The sequence below is a fragment of the Aquila chrysaetos genome, chromosome 21, assembly GCF_900496995.4.
Source record: "Aquila chrysaetos chrysaetos chromosome 21, bAquChr1.4, whole genome shotgun sequence".
NCBI lineage: Eukaryota > Metazoa > Chordata > Aves > Accipitriformes > Accipitridae > Aquila > Aquila chrysaetos.
The window spans coordinates 7562353-7578129 of NC_044024.1; the positions used below are offsets into that span (position 1 = coordinate 7562353).

The 15777-nt window shown below is 52.1% G+C and overlaps 1 protein-coding gene across 2 annotated transcripts in view; it reads right to left on the reverse strand.

Moving 5' to 3' along the window:
* PCDH19 (protocadherin 19) overlaps positions 1 to 15777 on the reverse strand; it is a 60079-nt gene that overhangs the window by 23399 nt on the left and 20903 nt on the right. Inside the window, exons 3-4 of one of the 2 annotated variants that reach the window (XM_029997150.1) lie at positions 8067 to 8125; positions 4853 to 5022 (exon numbers count right to left, since the gene is read on the reverse strand). In XM_029997150.1, coding sequence (XP_029853010.1) covers positions 4853 to 5022; positions 8067 to 8125 — 229 coding nt within the window. Of the gene's footprint in view, positions 1 to 4852; positions 5026 to 8066; positions 8126 to 15777 lie in introns of both variants that reach the window. The other variant, XM_029997149.1, reaches the window with a different exon arrangement.

Below are 15777 nucleotides of genomic sequence, written 5' to 3' on the forward strand. Positions count from 1 at the left end.
AAGGGAGTTGCAGGTGGAACGACTGCTGGAAATCAGCTTAAAAAATCAACAGTTTCTAATACCTGTGTTTGCCTCCAGTTAATACCATTAGCCATGTTCTCAATTCACGACTGACATGCACCCAGATACTATGGAGATGAGCATAAGAACCAATTGGAATATTCTAGATAAAACCTGATCCCCCAAATGATGATGTATCTGAATAATTTGGGATGCAACCAGCAAGAAAAGTTTCAGTGAATATCATGTGCCCGGCTCTCCTTCACATCCAAGCCTATTTCTGTATTGTGCAGTAGTATAAAGAAGACTTAACGTAAGCATTTAAATATAACCCATTTCTATTCAAAGAGCCCTTCGTCTTGCTGGAGTTTATGAGACTCAGACACAACTAAACCACCTATGTGAGTGACGTTACTCAAATGTGGAAATGTATGCAGGATCAGGTCTTTCCAGATGACATTTCATGCCAACCTTTACTGCTGATCTGGCACCAGAAAAATGGAAGTGATGCTTTTAGAAGCAATTCTCTGTAGAGACATATTACTGACATTGCTTAAAAACCCTCTCACTTTGATTTTAAAGCTTTTTCACTATTTTATGGCTGTGGTGACTATTTCTAACACTGGCTTTTTTATGATTAGTGTGTGTTTATTATTTTCATAGTTTCTTTTGGATTCTATTTTTATCTCAAACAGCAAATCACTGCTTCATTGGGCCAACAATTTTCCTTCTATAACTGATGGTAAAAATACTGGCCGGCACTGGGAATTAAGATAAGGTGAAATCTGTTACTTCTAACATTAGAAACACATATTTGAAATAGTTCCTTTCTGATTTCTATGCTGGCAAGAGCTCCTATGACTTACAGAGTATGAGTATGGCTCTGGCTCAAGGCAAGGTGAAAAAGGTAATAGAAAACATTTAAGCAGATCTAGGTGCCTGTATACATCCACACAAAGAAAACAAGCCAAACCTGCACAAACACTAAGTTTGGAAGAGGGCAAAGGGATTTAAAAAAAACCAAAAGTCCCAGTATGAGCAAAACCAAGGGAGGAATAACTACCTGAATCACAAAACAGAGTATCTAGCCTCAAAGATGCTAATTCAGGTCCTGAGGGATCTAATCAACCTCTTTGTTGAAGTAAAGATAAAACTTTTTGACAGCAAATGCTTTCTGATAAAATGGAATTTTCAATTACCCTGTGAAACATCTGGTCCATGCTGCCATTTCCTGGGAAAAGCACCGCCACGCTCTGCGGTATTGGAAAACATTTCACGCTGAGACTTCCCCAAGTTGCTGGGAGGAACAGGCGCCAGAAGCTTCAAACCCCACGGCAAAGCTCCCGCAGCCACCGGCATCTCCCACCGCTGTCCCACGGAGGCGATGCCGATGGCGGGTCTCCCGCCCGGCACCACCGCGCAGTTCGCCTCCTTGCTGGAAACCCAAGGGGACCCCAGGATTTACCCCCGTCTTCCAACAGACTTCTCCAGCCAACCCAAAAACGTCGCCGAGATCCAACAGACACTTCAAACCCTCCCTTTCTCCAACCAATCCACGTGGAAGTTCAGCTGAGGACACCGTTAGGAAAGGAGTGGGTATAAACTTCTAGCAGCGCTTAACACCTCCACAAATAAACAATTAAATCGCGAAAGGTGGAGCGGTGCCGGTGCCCGCCTTCCTCAGCGTCCCATTTGGTATCAATTAGCAGGGGAAGGAAAACAATTCTGGGTGATAATGAACTCCAAATTGGGTACATATTAGAGCAATTAAAGCAATCTTTTCAACTGATGAATTTGTAATCAATAATTAAGATCCTGAGGTAAAGAGGGACTGGGCAGAAGTCCTACTCCCAAAATAAGCCATGTGGCTGAGCTCCAGGCGGTATTTCTGATGACCTGCTCCTGCCCACTAAAGCTCAACACCCTTCACACTAGTTTGCCTTTTTTCTGGAAATGTAGGTCATTTCCAAAGGAAGAGAAAGGGCTCCTGGCAGCGGGACTGGCATCTGGTGTCGCTCGCACCCAAGAGTGGTACCGGGGCAGTGAAGGGGTAGAGGGCCCGGGGGCCACCTGAGCATCTGCAGCAAGTCCGTGGTGCTCCCATGGCCACGTACTCACCACCAGCGCCGGGCTCGAGCACTGGTTTAAGAAGACTAAAGGAGGTTGGACCCATCCGTGCCTACCCCACGCCTACCTCTTTCTGCAGGAACTCCAGCATCTCAGCAGGCAAAGGCTGGCCAGACAGGTCCACGCTAACCTCCCAGTGCCACCACAGAGGGATCGTCCTCTACCCCTGAGCTGCAAGGGTTTCTGCCAACCAGCGTCTTGCCTCGGCAGGTCCAGGATTAGCCACCAAGCAGATAAAGACTCCCGAATTATCTGGACGAAGTCAGAGTTGGCCACTCACGAAGGGCTCGTGGTGTTACAAGCCGAGGTCCAAGCCCAGCAGAGCCTGGCCGTGGGAGCACCTCGCCGGGCTCCCGGGCAGATCATTAGCATTGACGAGCAAACTCCGACGGCTCTCCCAGCGCATCTCTCTGGGATGACATGAGACGCAGTTTGGGCAGGGATGGCGAGCGAAGGCAAAGCACGGGGACACGAGCTGCCGGGCTGCCCTTCGGCCACGGACCGCGTGCTCGGGGCGGCGGTCAGCCCACGGGTCCTGTGCATCCTTGGCACTGAACTCGTCGTGTTTCCTCCCCGCCCTGCCACTCTGACCCAAAATCGGGTAAAAATTACCATGCCAAAACCATCACTTTAATCATGCGGGAACCGCTGTTATCACCATCATCTCAGCGTCTTGATTGTCCTGATTATTTTCTGCAGTCCCTGCTTGACAAATCAGCTCAGAAAATATTCTCTTTAACCTTTTTTTCAGCTTCTGTGACAGTAACTGCTAACATCCCTGCCTGCGCTGGTCCTCTCATTGTTCCACGAACACCCCGATAACCTCGCAGGCGAGTTTCCCCTGCTCCTCCCCACGAGACACCGTGGGTCCCGCAGGACAGGAGAGCTGGCCCCCCCGGCACAGCTGCCTGCCTGCCTGCAGGTCCAGCTGCATGGCAATGCAGCACTGGCATGCTGGTTTCCTCCCAGAAATAAACCAAAGCCAAGAGCACCAACCCCCTGGCCATCGCAGGACTGGGAGCCAGACACGCAGGTTGCCTTTGGAAGTCGCCTTCTGGAAATACTCCTGGTTTTTGGGGGGTATTTTACATGCAATGAGGAGTTCGTGTTACAGTGGATTGGACCGTATTTATATCCATCTGAGTCCTCCGACAAGCTCTGCCTCCAACTCATCCTCTTTAACTTATTTGCATTGTTATCTGGTGCACAACAGAACCAGCACGCAGACTTATCAGAAATGTAATCTCTGTAAAACCCTATCTGCAGTCCATTGAGATTGTTGGTTTTGCCGAAGAAATGTGACAAAAAATTAACAGATGTTGCTCAGACCATTCAACAGGATGGGAATCAATTATGAACATTTTTGCTCCTACAGTCATCCCTTCCTGCAAACGCATCTTAGGAAACCCTCTCCTGATCGAAATGAAAAAGCAGTTCTTTGTAATAGAAGAATAATAAATGATAGCTATCAGCCTGCATTCTCTGACACGGTGCCGGTCCGCAGAGAATTAAACTGCCACTGTACAGTTATATAAATGTTTAATTTTTTTCATCTTTGGCCACAGTAGGGTTGTCTGGAAATACATTATCGCTGCTGATGCCATCCCTCTCCAATTAGCGTGGCTGGCAGCGTGGAATGGGTAGGTGACCTCCACGTTCCCCTACTCGCGGAGTCTTACAGGGTTAACTATGGCCATTTAACAGACTCTATCGAGAATTAATACAGCGATCAGCTTCTCTCCAGAAAAAAAACACATTCGGCGGCGCAGATGGCAAGAACTCTCTCTCCCCCGTTTGACTCTTTTATGACAGCAAAACAAAGGCTTTTAATGATGTTTACCATGAATTGAATTAAACAGCTGAAGACCAGTTCATAATCACAGCATTTTGTTTTCGTATCCTTAAGTCTTTTAGCAGTGGGGCTTCCAGTTGAGCCTCAGCTACAGCTTATCTCAAGATATAGCCAAGCGCCCCGAGGCTCCCCTGCGCCGGAGCACCAAACCGCATTCAGGCTTCTTAATTGAAAAAGACAGGATGTTTGCATAGGATGTTTGCATCCGTCAGACATTAAAAGCGACACTCGTGCCCAAGTACAAACGACGGCTTGGGCTCAGCTGAACTCCTCTGACTTCTTTCCTCTAGCTAACACCGGTCCGCTTTCGGAGCAGGACTTCACCCCTGCACGTGGGGACGCGTAAGGGCTGAAACCCTGCCGCCTATTCGGGGGGAAAAGATGCAAACCCTCGCCCACTGGCCTGAGCTAATCCCTCGTGGGATGCCTGACTAATTGCCTACACGCTCCGCTGACCTTTTGGAAGAGTTGCCCGGACGGCGCCTGCGTACGAGCTCCAGAGACGGCGAGCGGAGCGCGCGGGGAAGGGCGCGCCGGCCGCGCTCCGGAGAGGAGCACCGGCAGGGACCAGCCCCGGGCGCGGCGCCGGTAATTCCGGCCCTAATCCCGCTGTCGGGAGGATGCTCGGGGCCTTGGGTTTTCTGCCTGTGAGAGAGAGGATAATCCCAACCGCTTGCTTACCTGACAGGCGTGGCGTGAAGATTAATTTCTATCTAGCCAGCACTCTGACGACGTACAGCGTTACCCCCGGCGAGCGCTAAGCATCCTCATCGTGCGCCCGCCGAGGCAGCACCAAAGGCACCGCGTGGGGCGTGGGGGGGGGGGGTCGGGGGGGGGGCGGGCAGCCCCCCGGGGCGCGTGGCGGTGGCTCACCTTGCTCAGGTCCCTGGGAGCCCATGGAGGGGACGCTGGTGTTCAGCACGTCGTTGACGGCCGTGTCGCAGTAGAGGCCCCGCTGCACGTCGTGCTCGCTGTCCGTCTGGTCGCTCTCCTCGTGGCCGCTGTCCTTCAGACTGTTCCCCTCCAAGTCCTTGAACGTGGAGCTGCTGGGGGAGACGGGAGCCGTGACTTACAGGGTGGGACGAGGCGGCCCCGCCACCCCGCGGCACGGCAGGGAGACCCGCGGCCGCCGCCGCTCAGCCTCGCGCCCCGCGGGGACGGCAAGGTCCCCCGCCGTCCCCAGCACCCGCCCGCGGGGTTGGGGCTTCTCCCCCAGCACGGAGAGCTGGGAAAGGGGGCTGGGGGGGGTGCACCCCCTGCTCGGCACCCCTGCACCCCGAAACACAGCATCCCGCCTGCACCGCCTTGCAGGCTGCTTCTGCCCATGGGTGCGGCGTGAGGCTGCGGGTCGGGCTGCTGTGGGTATTCTGGAAGCTGAGAGCGAAGCAGGACTTGAAAATAAAGTTTAAAAAATGTACATTAAATGAGCTGTTTCTACAACCAGGCTCTCTCAAGTCCTATTACCTCACATTGAAGTCACACAGGAACAAAACCCTAATTTTTTAGGTTATAGGCCAAATCCTAATCGCTTAAAGTTTGAAAACAAAAGTCTTCCTAGAAACGGGAATTTCTTTTCACGATGGCGATGCCACTCTTATTTTTAAAAATAACCCGGTGATTCCGGGTCCAATTTCGCGCACCTTTAAGGAGATCTGATACACAGTCGAACTCCTTGACATCCCCTGCAAGCGCAGCCACTGCTGGGGGGGGGACCTGAGGGCTGAGCTGCTCCCGAATTTCCCCCAAGGGCTGAGCAGCTCCATCACCCTACGGCACCCAGCTCCTCGGCTGGAGGGACGGAAGAGTTTCATTTCTGGCTGCACTGGGGATCCTTCTGCTGCTCCCCGATGCCCTGTGAGGGGTGATGCCCCAGGACACACCGCAGCGAGCCGCAGGGATGTCTTGAGATGCTCCTGCCCCGGGTGGCACAGCCATCGGGGCGTCCCTGGGGCCACCCACCCTGCGCCTCCTTCGACACCCAGCCTTGGCATGGGACGTCTGCACCCACCGGGGGGGAACCGCCTGCACCCAGGGCACCAAACTTTTTCGCTGGCTGATTTGGTGTGAAACGTCGGTGGAAGAAGGGGCCTGGGCTTCAAAGCCCCAGAGAGCTGGAGATTTTCATTACTTTGAAAAGCCCTTTTGCGTCTCCACGGAAACCAAACAGACCACCTACCATCTGATGCTTTGCAAAAGCACGCGAGGGGGGAGCTCTGAAATACATATAAATTGGTAAACCTTCAAACATTACCTTTTAAATAAAGATGTCCCTGTTGAAGCCACTGACTTTGATTCCAGGCGACATCAAAGAATTTTAAGTTAAGAAAGCACTACAAATCTACAATTCATTTGTGTGCGCGTAGATGAGCGAGAGAGGCAGGCAGACAACACAGGAAAAGTACAAATAGATTAATTAAAGTGCTGGATTTGAGGAGATTCACTCACCAAAGATAGAAGAGCTACAACATCTTCATAAAGGCAAAGGATGAAAATGATGCCACAGTATGTTACAGAAAATATTTTTTGTTCTTAGATGTCTGCACAGCGTTCCCAGCACCCGTTGTACTTAAGATACAAGACAAAGGTAGAAAGCGAGGGGAAACGCTGTCCTACACAGAGCTGCTGTTCATAATGCGCAAGCAACCCGTGTTACAACGCATTTATCTTCCCCGCAGTGAACCAGACCGTAATGCAGCAGCCACACGACATGTTTCCGCGGCTGACACTTCTCTAAAGGATGGGCAGGTCTCACGGAATCGGCAGCAGCAGCGTTTCCCAAACAATACAACCACGGAGTAAGCCCTGCTGCGGCAGGCGGGAGCACTGTTTCCCTTTATCTTAGGTGTGAACGAGGAAAGATTAATAGATTGGGGGTTTTTTCAGTATGCCTGGAGACTCTCTGGCGAGGAGCGGCGTGGCGCAGGCAAGCCATCTCTCTCGCAATTGCATTAGCATCGTTAAACATCACGAGCCAGGCAGGCAAATACACCTGCCCTTCGCTAGCGGAACCCGAGCTGCTTAAACAATGCGCTTGCAGCTCCCTTCCTCCTTATATTTTTAAGATGTAAACAAATGGGATCTCAGCCAGGCAGATAATTGGATATTTTTACTGCTCAGATCAGATCTCAGCAGTTCAGGGCCGGCTCCTGCTCTCCGTTCCACCCCCGCTACCGCGACGGCTTCTGCAGAGCGCCCGGGCACAACCCCGCCGGCCACGGCCACGGCCACGGCCACGGCTTGTTCGCCGCGCACCTCGGCCGGTCCCTGGGGAGAAGAGGGGAGGTGGGCAAAGAGCTGCCGGCCACCTCCCGCGCCCACATCCTTACGTGGCGGCCTCCCGATGAGTATTGATTGTGCTGCGTCAGTGCCTTTCCCTGCCTCGCAAACAGCCGGGGAGGCAGAGGCAAGCCTGGCCACCTGCCCCACGGGGCGATGCTCACCTCTAGTTTAACACCGTCCAGCGGGGTTCGACCGGATAAGCCCGGCGTTAACCTCCCCGAGACATTTCTTCACCACTGCTAAGCTCGGAGGATACCAGTACTTTACCCAAAGGGTTAAATTCCCCCAAGGGTAATTACCAGGTTTCAACTGAACTGATGATTTCCTTTTTACCCCTGGAAGAAAAAAGCCTAGCAAAGTGCTGTTTTGCCTCGGCATTCGAACTGAAACAGTGAGCGTGTATCCAACCCAATTACCTGCCCCCAAACGAGATTTTTTTTTTTTCCTTTTCCTGCACCTCACATGGCAGGGAGATCTCGCCATCCAAATCTATCATTTTATTCCTGTGCATTCAAATAGAATAAACTCTATGAATTCGAAAGTTGTCAGGGTAACAGCACTCCACCTAATTCGCTGCAACTTCCCGGTGCGAAGGAGCCAAAGAGAAGAAAAAAAGACTTTCCTTTACTGCAAACCGAGAGCAATGGGACTTAATAGGAACTAAATACTATTTTTAAAATCAAATGATTACTCTTGAAACGTTTTGCATATTAAAAAAAGCAAATAGTATATAACGCAGTAAGGAAGAACATTAAATAATCAGGATTTGGCTGGCCAAAGCCAAGCGCTTTCAAGCAAGCCTACGTACCTTTTTATTAAATGAGCTCTGCTGTTCACGTAGTTGGAATCAAAGGAGTAGTTTTCAGTCTGGAAGGAGGAAAAGAAAAGGGAGATGGTTACAAGTCTGATTTCCCCACGTCTGGGAGCAGCCAGGTTTGCAGGGCCAGGACAAAAGCCAGCAGCAAACCCCACGGCAGGGAAGGAGCATCCCGGCACGGGACAGACCCCAGCGAGCGGGACAGAGCCGGGCACAGAAAACTCCGGTCCCTGTCGGTCTTTCCACCAGCTTTCACCAAAAAAAAAGGCTGGCTGGTGACCACAGAACAATTTGCAGAGAAGAAACAATGTGACTACGCTCTGTTACAAAACTAATTGCTTTTAATTCCCTGATGGACTCAGTTCTGTGTGTGTCAATTTGACTGAAAGTTCAAAAGGTATTTTTCTTATTAGTGTATAATTAACATGTTAAAATATTTATTGCATAGATATGTAAATGCCAGCAAGGTAATCCCCTGCCGGAGAATTTAATGCGGGCACTTTTCTTTGTTTTACATCATTTCATTTGCAGAGACAGTGGGCTCTGTTATTAATAAAAAAGCAAACAATGGGTGATATGCTTAAAAGTTGGAGGGGAGTGAAACCAGGGGAGAAAAGTCAATGGATTTGTCATTTGCAAGCAAAACCCACTAACTCGCTCTGCACTTGGAACACCGTCTTTTAACCTCAGATTACATAGCCCTGGGTCTCCGGTGCTTGCAGCCGGTAAGGAACCAGAGCCGGTAGGGAAGAGGTGACGGTGGGAGCCGTGGGGTGGGACGTGGTGGGTGCTGCGTGGTGGGACACGGCGGGCGATGCACGGTGGTACGTGGTAGGAGCTGTGCGGTGGGATGCAGGGCCGGTTGCAGGGTGGGATGTGTGGGAGCTGCCCGGTGGGATACGGTGGGAGCTGGGCAGCGGGATGCGGTGGCGGTTGCAGGGTGGGACGTGGTGGGAGTCACAGCAGAAGCCGTGCGGTGGGACACGCTGGGATCTGCATGGCCCGGGCAGGATCCCTCCTGGGCTCCGGGGCCCCGCGAGCACGCGGGTCTCTGTACGAGTCCATCCATCCACCCACCCCAAGTGCCCCCAGATCTGCAGGGATCCCACCTGGGCTCCCACCAGCATCACCCCTGGCCCGGGGGACGCTCCTTGCCCCCTCCGGGCACCCTGGGCGGCAGAAGGGGCAGACTCTGCTCTTCCCCCCTTGGTCTGGGCTGACGGCAGCAGCATCCTCCCGGGACGGGAGCGGGGACGTGTCCTGCCTCCTCCCTGCCGCAGCTCCTCCTCGGCCCAGCCTCGTGGCCGCTCTCCTTCCCAAAGAGCCTCTCTGGGATACTATGGCCTGTTTTTACGGCAATTATGAACATGGTAAAAATAAATGCATGCATCTTTAATGTCTCAATAAATAAAGGAAAGCAGAGTCTGCTGCTAACGTAATCACAATGGCAGGATGCAGGGAGCGGGGCCGCTGCAGCAGAGCCGAATGTGAAATCCAATCGTACCCCGGCAGAGGTTACGCTGCTCTGCCAAGATAATAAAGCAAAGGCAGCATTGGTTAAGTGTGACCTTTTCTGAAATACAGCACAATATCTAATTTACCAAACAGGAACCTCCCAGAGAGAAACATGCAAGGAGCTGCGAGCCGGGGGAGTTGGCCTAGCACTCAGCACAGCTCGGTTATTACTTTCACATAGTAATTACTGCTGGAGACTCACGCAGGAGATTTACTGCACAAACTACTCGTCCCTGCAGTTCCTGCATCCTCGGTCCTGCAGGACGACTTTGATGGTTAGAGCTCGGGAGGAAACGGACACATGTATTTTTAAAATACACGACGCTCGAGACTTTAAATGCCACAGAAAATGCCTGCTCCTGTGTTTATCCATCAATCCTGCTGCTGCCATCCCAGGAGGAGGGATGCCACCCCACGGCATGTCCCTCCCCAGCAGTCCCGCAGGAGATCCCAGCCCCGCAAATGGATCGGAGCCAGTTTCGGAGCAATCCCTGCTCGGCGGGGAGCCCCCTCCGTCACCCTGTGCTGGCGGACGTGGGAACAGCTCCAGACAGCCCAGAGCCTCGGCTGGCTCTGTCCCCGCGTCCCCAGCCCCTCTGCTGCGCCCAGCAGCAGCGTGAGACCCCCCGCACCCACCACTACCTCCACCGGCTTCATCCCTGGATGTGCGCGTCTCAGCCCTGGGAAAAGCGGGAGAGGAACGGGCGGGTGGGAGGACCCAGAGAGCCAATTTCGATATATACAGGTGCATCACAGAGCTTTAAAATACCCAAAGCACTGACACGGCGTGGCCCAGCCTTCAGGGCCCAAGGGATACCCAGGGCCATCCGCAGGGAACACTCGACCAGTGCCACCGAAACCCCACCGCAGGCTGCGGAAACGCCACACGTGCTGCCATCGCATCTCCTGCCGCAGCCCAGGTACAGACCTGACGCTAAATCCCCCTCTGACCAACACCACAGGGAGCTTTGCTATTGACTTCTGACCAAAAAAGAAGACCAAATCCTGGCTCAACTGAAATCATTCACCAACGAGCAAATTCCCCGTGATTTACGTTGGATGGACTGGAGGAACGTCCCTCCCATGCGGACGCTCTGGTCCACGTGTCCCCCCTGCTCGGGATCCTCTGCACCGCGTCCCTAATGCAACCCTGTAAGTCCACACGCAAGCCAGCGGGTTCCCGCGGGGTCGGTCACAGCATCCGTTCCCAGGCTTCGAATCCCCCGCGCCACCGAAAGCAGCACAACTAATGCTAATTGCTTCCAGATTTCAGACCAAAAAAAAAAAAAAAAAGAGGGAGTGACACAGCCACAAGGATGGGAAATCTGGGAAATCTGCTTCCTGGGGCTGGGAGTTTACACCCTCGGCGAGAGCTGCCTGCCCTGCCCGCACCGGCACGCTCCCGCCGGTGCACGAGGCAGCCCAGCAGTTTACGAGACCTCTCCTCAGCCGTGGGATTATCCCTCAAGGTTATCTCCATGCAGGCTAGGGGATCAAAACAGAAAAATAAAAAAGAAATGAGATTTTTCATGGAGAAGGACTGCTTTATAGCTTGCATTATTCAATCGAAGATCACTTGATTTAATTCTAGTTCATCCTGTGAATTGCAATCACTTACAAACAGAGGCAAAACGACAGGGAAGGAGAACGTCTCCGACATGTCAACATTTTAATTGGGAAAGGATCTACTCCCTCTCTTAATGAGGCCCAAAGAACAAAGGGGAAGCACAAAAAAGAGGGAAAAGGTAAGGCTGGCAGGCACCGATGAAAGTGTACTCTTCATAAAGTGCATCATCGAGAGGCCAGCCCTCATCTTCTTCATTATTTTGGCAGAAGCAAACAAACCGTTACTTTCTCGCTGATCGGCATCGCCCCTGTAGAAAGCAAAGGGGAGCCCAGCCTCGAGCCCAGCCTCTCCTTCCATATCCAGAGCCAGGTACGGCAAGGACCTCCCGAACGGCGCTGCCAATTCTTATCTCCTCCTCATCGTAACACGAACGAAGGATGCTCACGCTCGTCAGGATCAGACCCTCAGCCTCTGTGCTATGAATAAACAATACATTCAAGACATCGGGAAGTGCTGAATAACACCTAGCATAAAGTCTGTGGTCTCAGCCTGCATTTCTCTCACAGGAGAAAAACCCTGCTGTCCTCTGGGCTCAGGGTTTGCTTTCCAGATGCAGGCATGTTGGTGTCAATGCCATCAAAGAGAGAGCCCTGGCTCAGCATGCAGCTTACCAGTGCCTAATTTGAAAAATGCTTTTAACTGCTGCCTTAGCAACACAAATATAAATATAACAACAGACACACTCGGAATCGAGCAATCAGCAGGGAAATTTGAAACTTTTTTTTTTTTTCCCCCCCAGCGGTTGCTTTCAGTTGAGGACTGCCAATTCCATTAAATTTAAAAAAAAGATGTACAAACGTCAGTACAACTCTTCTTGACCTGGACATCGGGGGGGGGTGACTTCCACATTAGCAAAAGGTCCGTTAGCAACAGGGCACTGCTCTAACGACTGCTCACTCTCTGCCTTAGAAACAGAAATAAACCCCAGAGGATCCAAAGGCGGTTTAAGGGCAATTAACGCAAGTGCCAGCGGAAAGGTCAGCGGGCTGTGGCGACACCGGGCACGACCACCACTGTGGACCGATGGAGAAATAGAGGATGCTGGCTGGGGTCGGTCCCCGGGGTGGGGGGGATATGTCTTGAGCCATGCCAGGAGGCTCGGATCAGCGCAGCCATGTCCCTGCCAGCCTGCCTGCCTCGGAGCAGATGCCCAGGATCTGGCTCTTTCTCACTCTTCCCTCTTTTCAGCTATTTCAAATGTGGTTTTTTTCAAACCAAGCTCCGTGGAGGTGAAAATCCAGCTTCCTCCGCTGTGTCTGGATCCAGGCTCTTGATGGAGGGTTTGGCTCCTCGGTCTGCACATCAGCCCCCCAGCAAAGTCCATGGTTGTTCGAAGCTGGACCCATCTCTCCCGACCCGAAGTGACAGGTATCCGTCCCTCCGCCAGCCTCCGCCTCAGAAGATGACTCTAAAGCATCTCAACACGGGTTTTTTTGCCCTTCTTCTCACTTCAGGGTGAAAACATTTCTATCTTTCTACAAATTATTGTAAACCTGCTGCAACCTCCTGCCAAAGCATGTAGGGACCCTTCACAAAATCAGCTTCATAAAAATGACACATTTAGCGCCACTTTTTCAGGGTTATCCCTTGAGCCTTTTTTTTTCCCCTACGTGCCTTGTTAATAAAGCTTGCATGTCACCCTTTATTATTAAAAAACAAAGCGGACCTTTCTCCAAGGCTGCAATGTGCATCTCTCCTTTTGGGTTTCAGAAAATCCTCCCAAAACATGAACAGCTCCTCATCCTCTGCATCAAGCTGCACATCTTCACCAGGAGCACCGGTCTCCTGACCTTCCCTCCGTGCCGCAGGCATCGTCAGGGACCACAGAAATGGCAAATCATTCCCAAAAATCCACTGGGCCTCCCCGGTGGGAAGGGCAGGGCTTGTAAGACAGCTTCTCCTGGTCCTCCTGTATCCTAGGTCCTGTTCTCCGTGGGCCACTCAATCACAGGCTCCAGCATCTGCAATAAAACTGTTGCTGCCTGTTAGGAGATCTCACCAGCACTTAATTCTTATGGTTTGAACTATATTGCAGGTGATATAGGATTCATGCAAATTAAATAAAACCACTCAGCTGCACTTGAGAAACAGGGAAAATTTCAAAGCAGGGATCAGGTCAAATGAAGTACGCATCAGCAATGAGGGAAAGTCATTATCATTTAGCAAGCTGCTTATTTACCCCATGGGAAATAAATAAGTGATCTGAGACTCCTTCCCGCCGGGAGCAGGCCTGGTACGAAACGCCACCCAACACCAAAATCTAGCCCCACGGCCCCAAGAGGAACAACCAGGCTTGTCCTGATGCTCTCACACCCAGCAACGCGGCTGGTCTCTCTCCGCACACCGGCAGGAGACTCATCAGATCCAGCTCCGGGCTGGGAGTGGATCCCAAAGGATGTCAGGAGAGACTTTCCCCCGTTGTCTGTGACGCCACGTAATTAGTCCCTGCGCTACCGGCTGCTGACGAGGATGCTGCTGCCTCGGAGCATCGGTCGGAGGCCAGGACCGGTGGCTGGAGACCAATCTGGATGAGCCCCACGGTGCCTGACCCACTTGAGGAGCTCTGCTCCTCCTTCCCCGCGCTTGCCGCCGGCTCTGCGCAGGCACCGATGGCATCTGCAACATCTGCAACCGCGCGTGAGGGTCCTGAGCACCGCGGCCGCGGCCTGGGAAGCTGCAGCAGGAGATAGACCCGTACTTCCCAGTTCCTCACTCTCCAGCATCAGCACCTCCTGGCATGGTGGGCATGAGAGATGCCAGAGCAGCGTCAGCCCAAGATTTTGGGTCAAACGCCCGCGCAAACTCTACCCAAACAGCTAGCGGTGCTTCCACCATGGGGGAAAGTCAGCAAATGCTGATGGACACGGCGGGGCGAGCGATGCCTGTGTCACCCCAAGGAGCCCACCACCCTCTCCTCCGAGGGCCAGGCTGTGCTGTGGCTCGGAGACCCCCGCGGGGTCGGGGACTTTAGGAAGGACCCGGCTGGCCACCGGTCCCCATCAGCAGCTCCAGCCCGCTCCAGGGGCACTGGAGCTCCAGCCGGGGCCGGGGGGCAGAGGGATGCACCAATTCTGTGTCAACAGCCCCAGGCAAGACGGAAGGAAAACGCGAAGCAATGGGCTCTTATTAAGGAGCATTTAAGAGCCAGTCACCTGGAGGAGTTCAATAAAAGTTAAAAGGATCTGACCTCTGGCATCTCCCTGTGCAGCCATCTCCCCATACCCCAGCTCACTGCCAAAGCCTACAATACAGGAGACTGCAAACTGTAAACTAGCAACATAGTGTCTCTGAAAAAGCAAGTGCATTTAGCATCTGATATTGATGTTTTATAATTAGATGTAATACAGCAGATCATTTTCCTGCCCTTGATCAATGAAACCAGGGTTGGTTTTGGGGTTGGGCTTTTTTGCAGACACTCTGATTGCTGCCTAAACCAAATGGAGCGGTGCCTCGCTCGGTTCAGCAGGAACGAGCAGAGACGAGGATGTGCAAACACAGCATCCATTTAGATTTACTATCCCCGAAATATAAACAGAATATTTATTTCTGACCTTTTAAGCACTAATTCCAAATTTAATGAGGCACAATGAACATTCCTCAGAGCCAGACTCCATGGCTGCTTAACACCACCGACCCTCTAATTACTACTGCAGCTTAAATAAAGGGCATTTGGTTCTGATGGACATTATTAAACACCGAAGGAACTGAGTCCAGCCTCCATTTTCTCTTGATGAAATAAAAAGCATTGCAGAGAAATCACTGGGAGAGTTCATCCTTTAGCATCACCCCGTTCGTCAGAATGAGCAGAAGTATCAAACCAGATTGTATTACGGCGCAGGCATGCCCACTAATCCGCGCTGAACTCCTGTTCCCTCCCCAAATAAATACAGGCTTTGTCATTTTTTGTCTGAAAATGGATCGGAGGCAGGAGGAAAGGAGCTGCTGTGATGTGATTTCGAAAAAGGGTATAGGATTAGAAACCCAGATTGAATCCCGAGAGCGGCAACACACAATGAAGCCATAATTACACTCCTGAAAGCCACAAATAGTGTCACCCGGTTGAATTTGTCAACGTATTAGAAATCTACAGTATGGTTATGAAGAGCAAAAATGCAATAATACGAAACCTGCCTTACATTCAGATGGCACCTATAACCTGAAAGCTCTTTAGTGGCCGTGGCACAGGGGTCCCTCCAGCAGCACCGGCGGGGCAGGCACCAGCTTGACACCACTCCCACAAAATCCATCGAAAAGCAAAATACTGACCCAAAAGGGGGGCATGCTTTCTCGAGGAGAGCATACAGATGCCCTCCCCGGACCGTGAGCAGCCAGGAGGCTGGCAATGCCCCGGCAGCTGCCCAGTGTCCCCCCCGAGGCTGGGACAGGAGGGATTTTGGGGCAGCGGGAGCAATGCCTCTCTCCCGTGTGCCACGGCACGGGGCCGAGCTTGTCGGCCCCCCGGGGCACAGCCTTCTGTACAGGGGTGCTGCCTCGAGACACCCAGGAAAATTCCCTGCGGGGATATAATAGCCAATAAACCTAATAAAAGGGGGTTTTTCC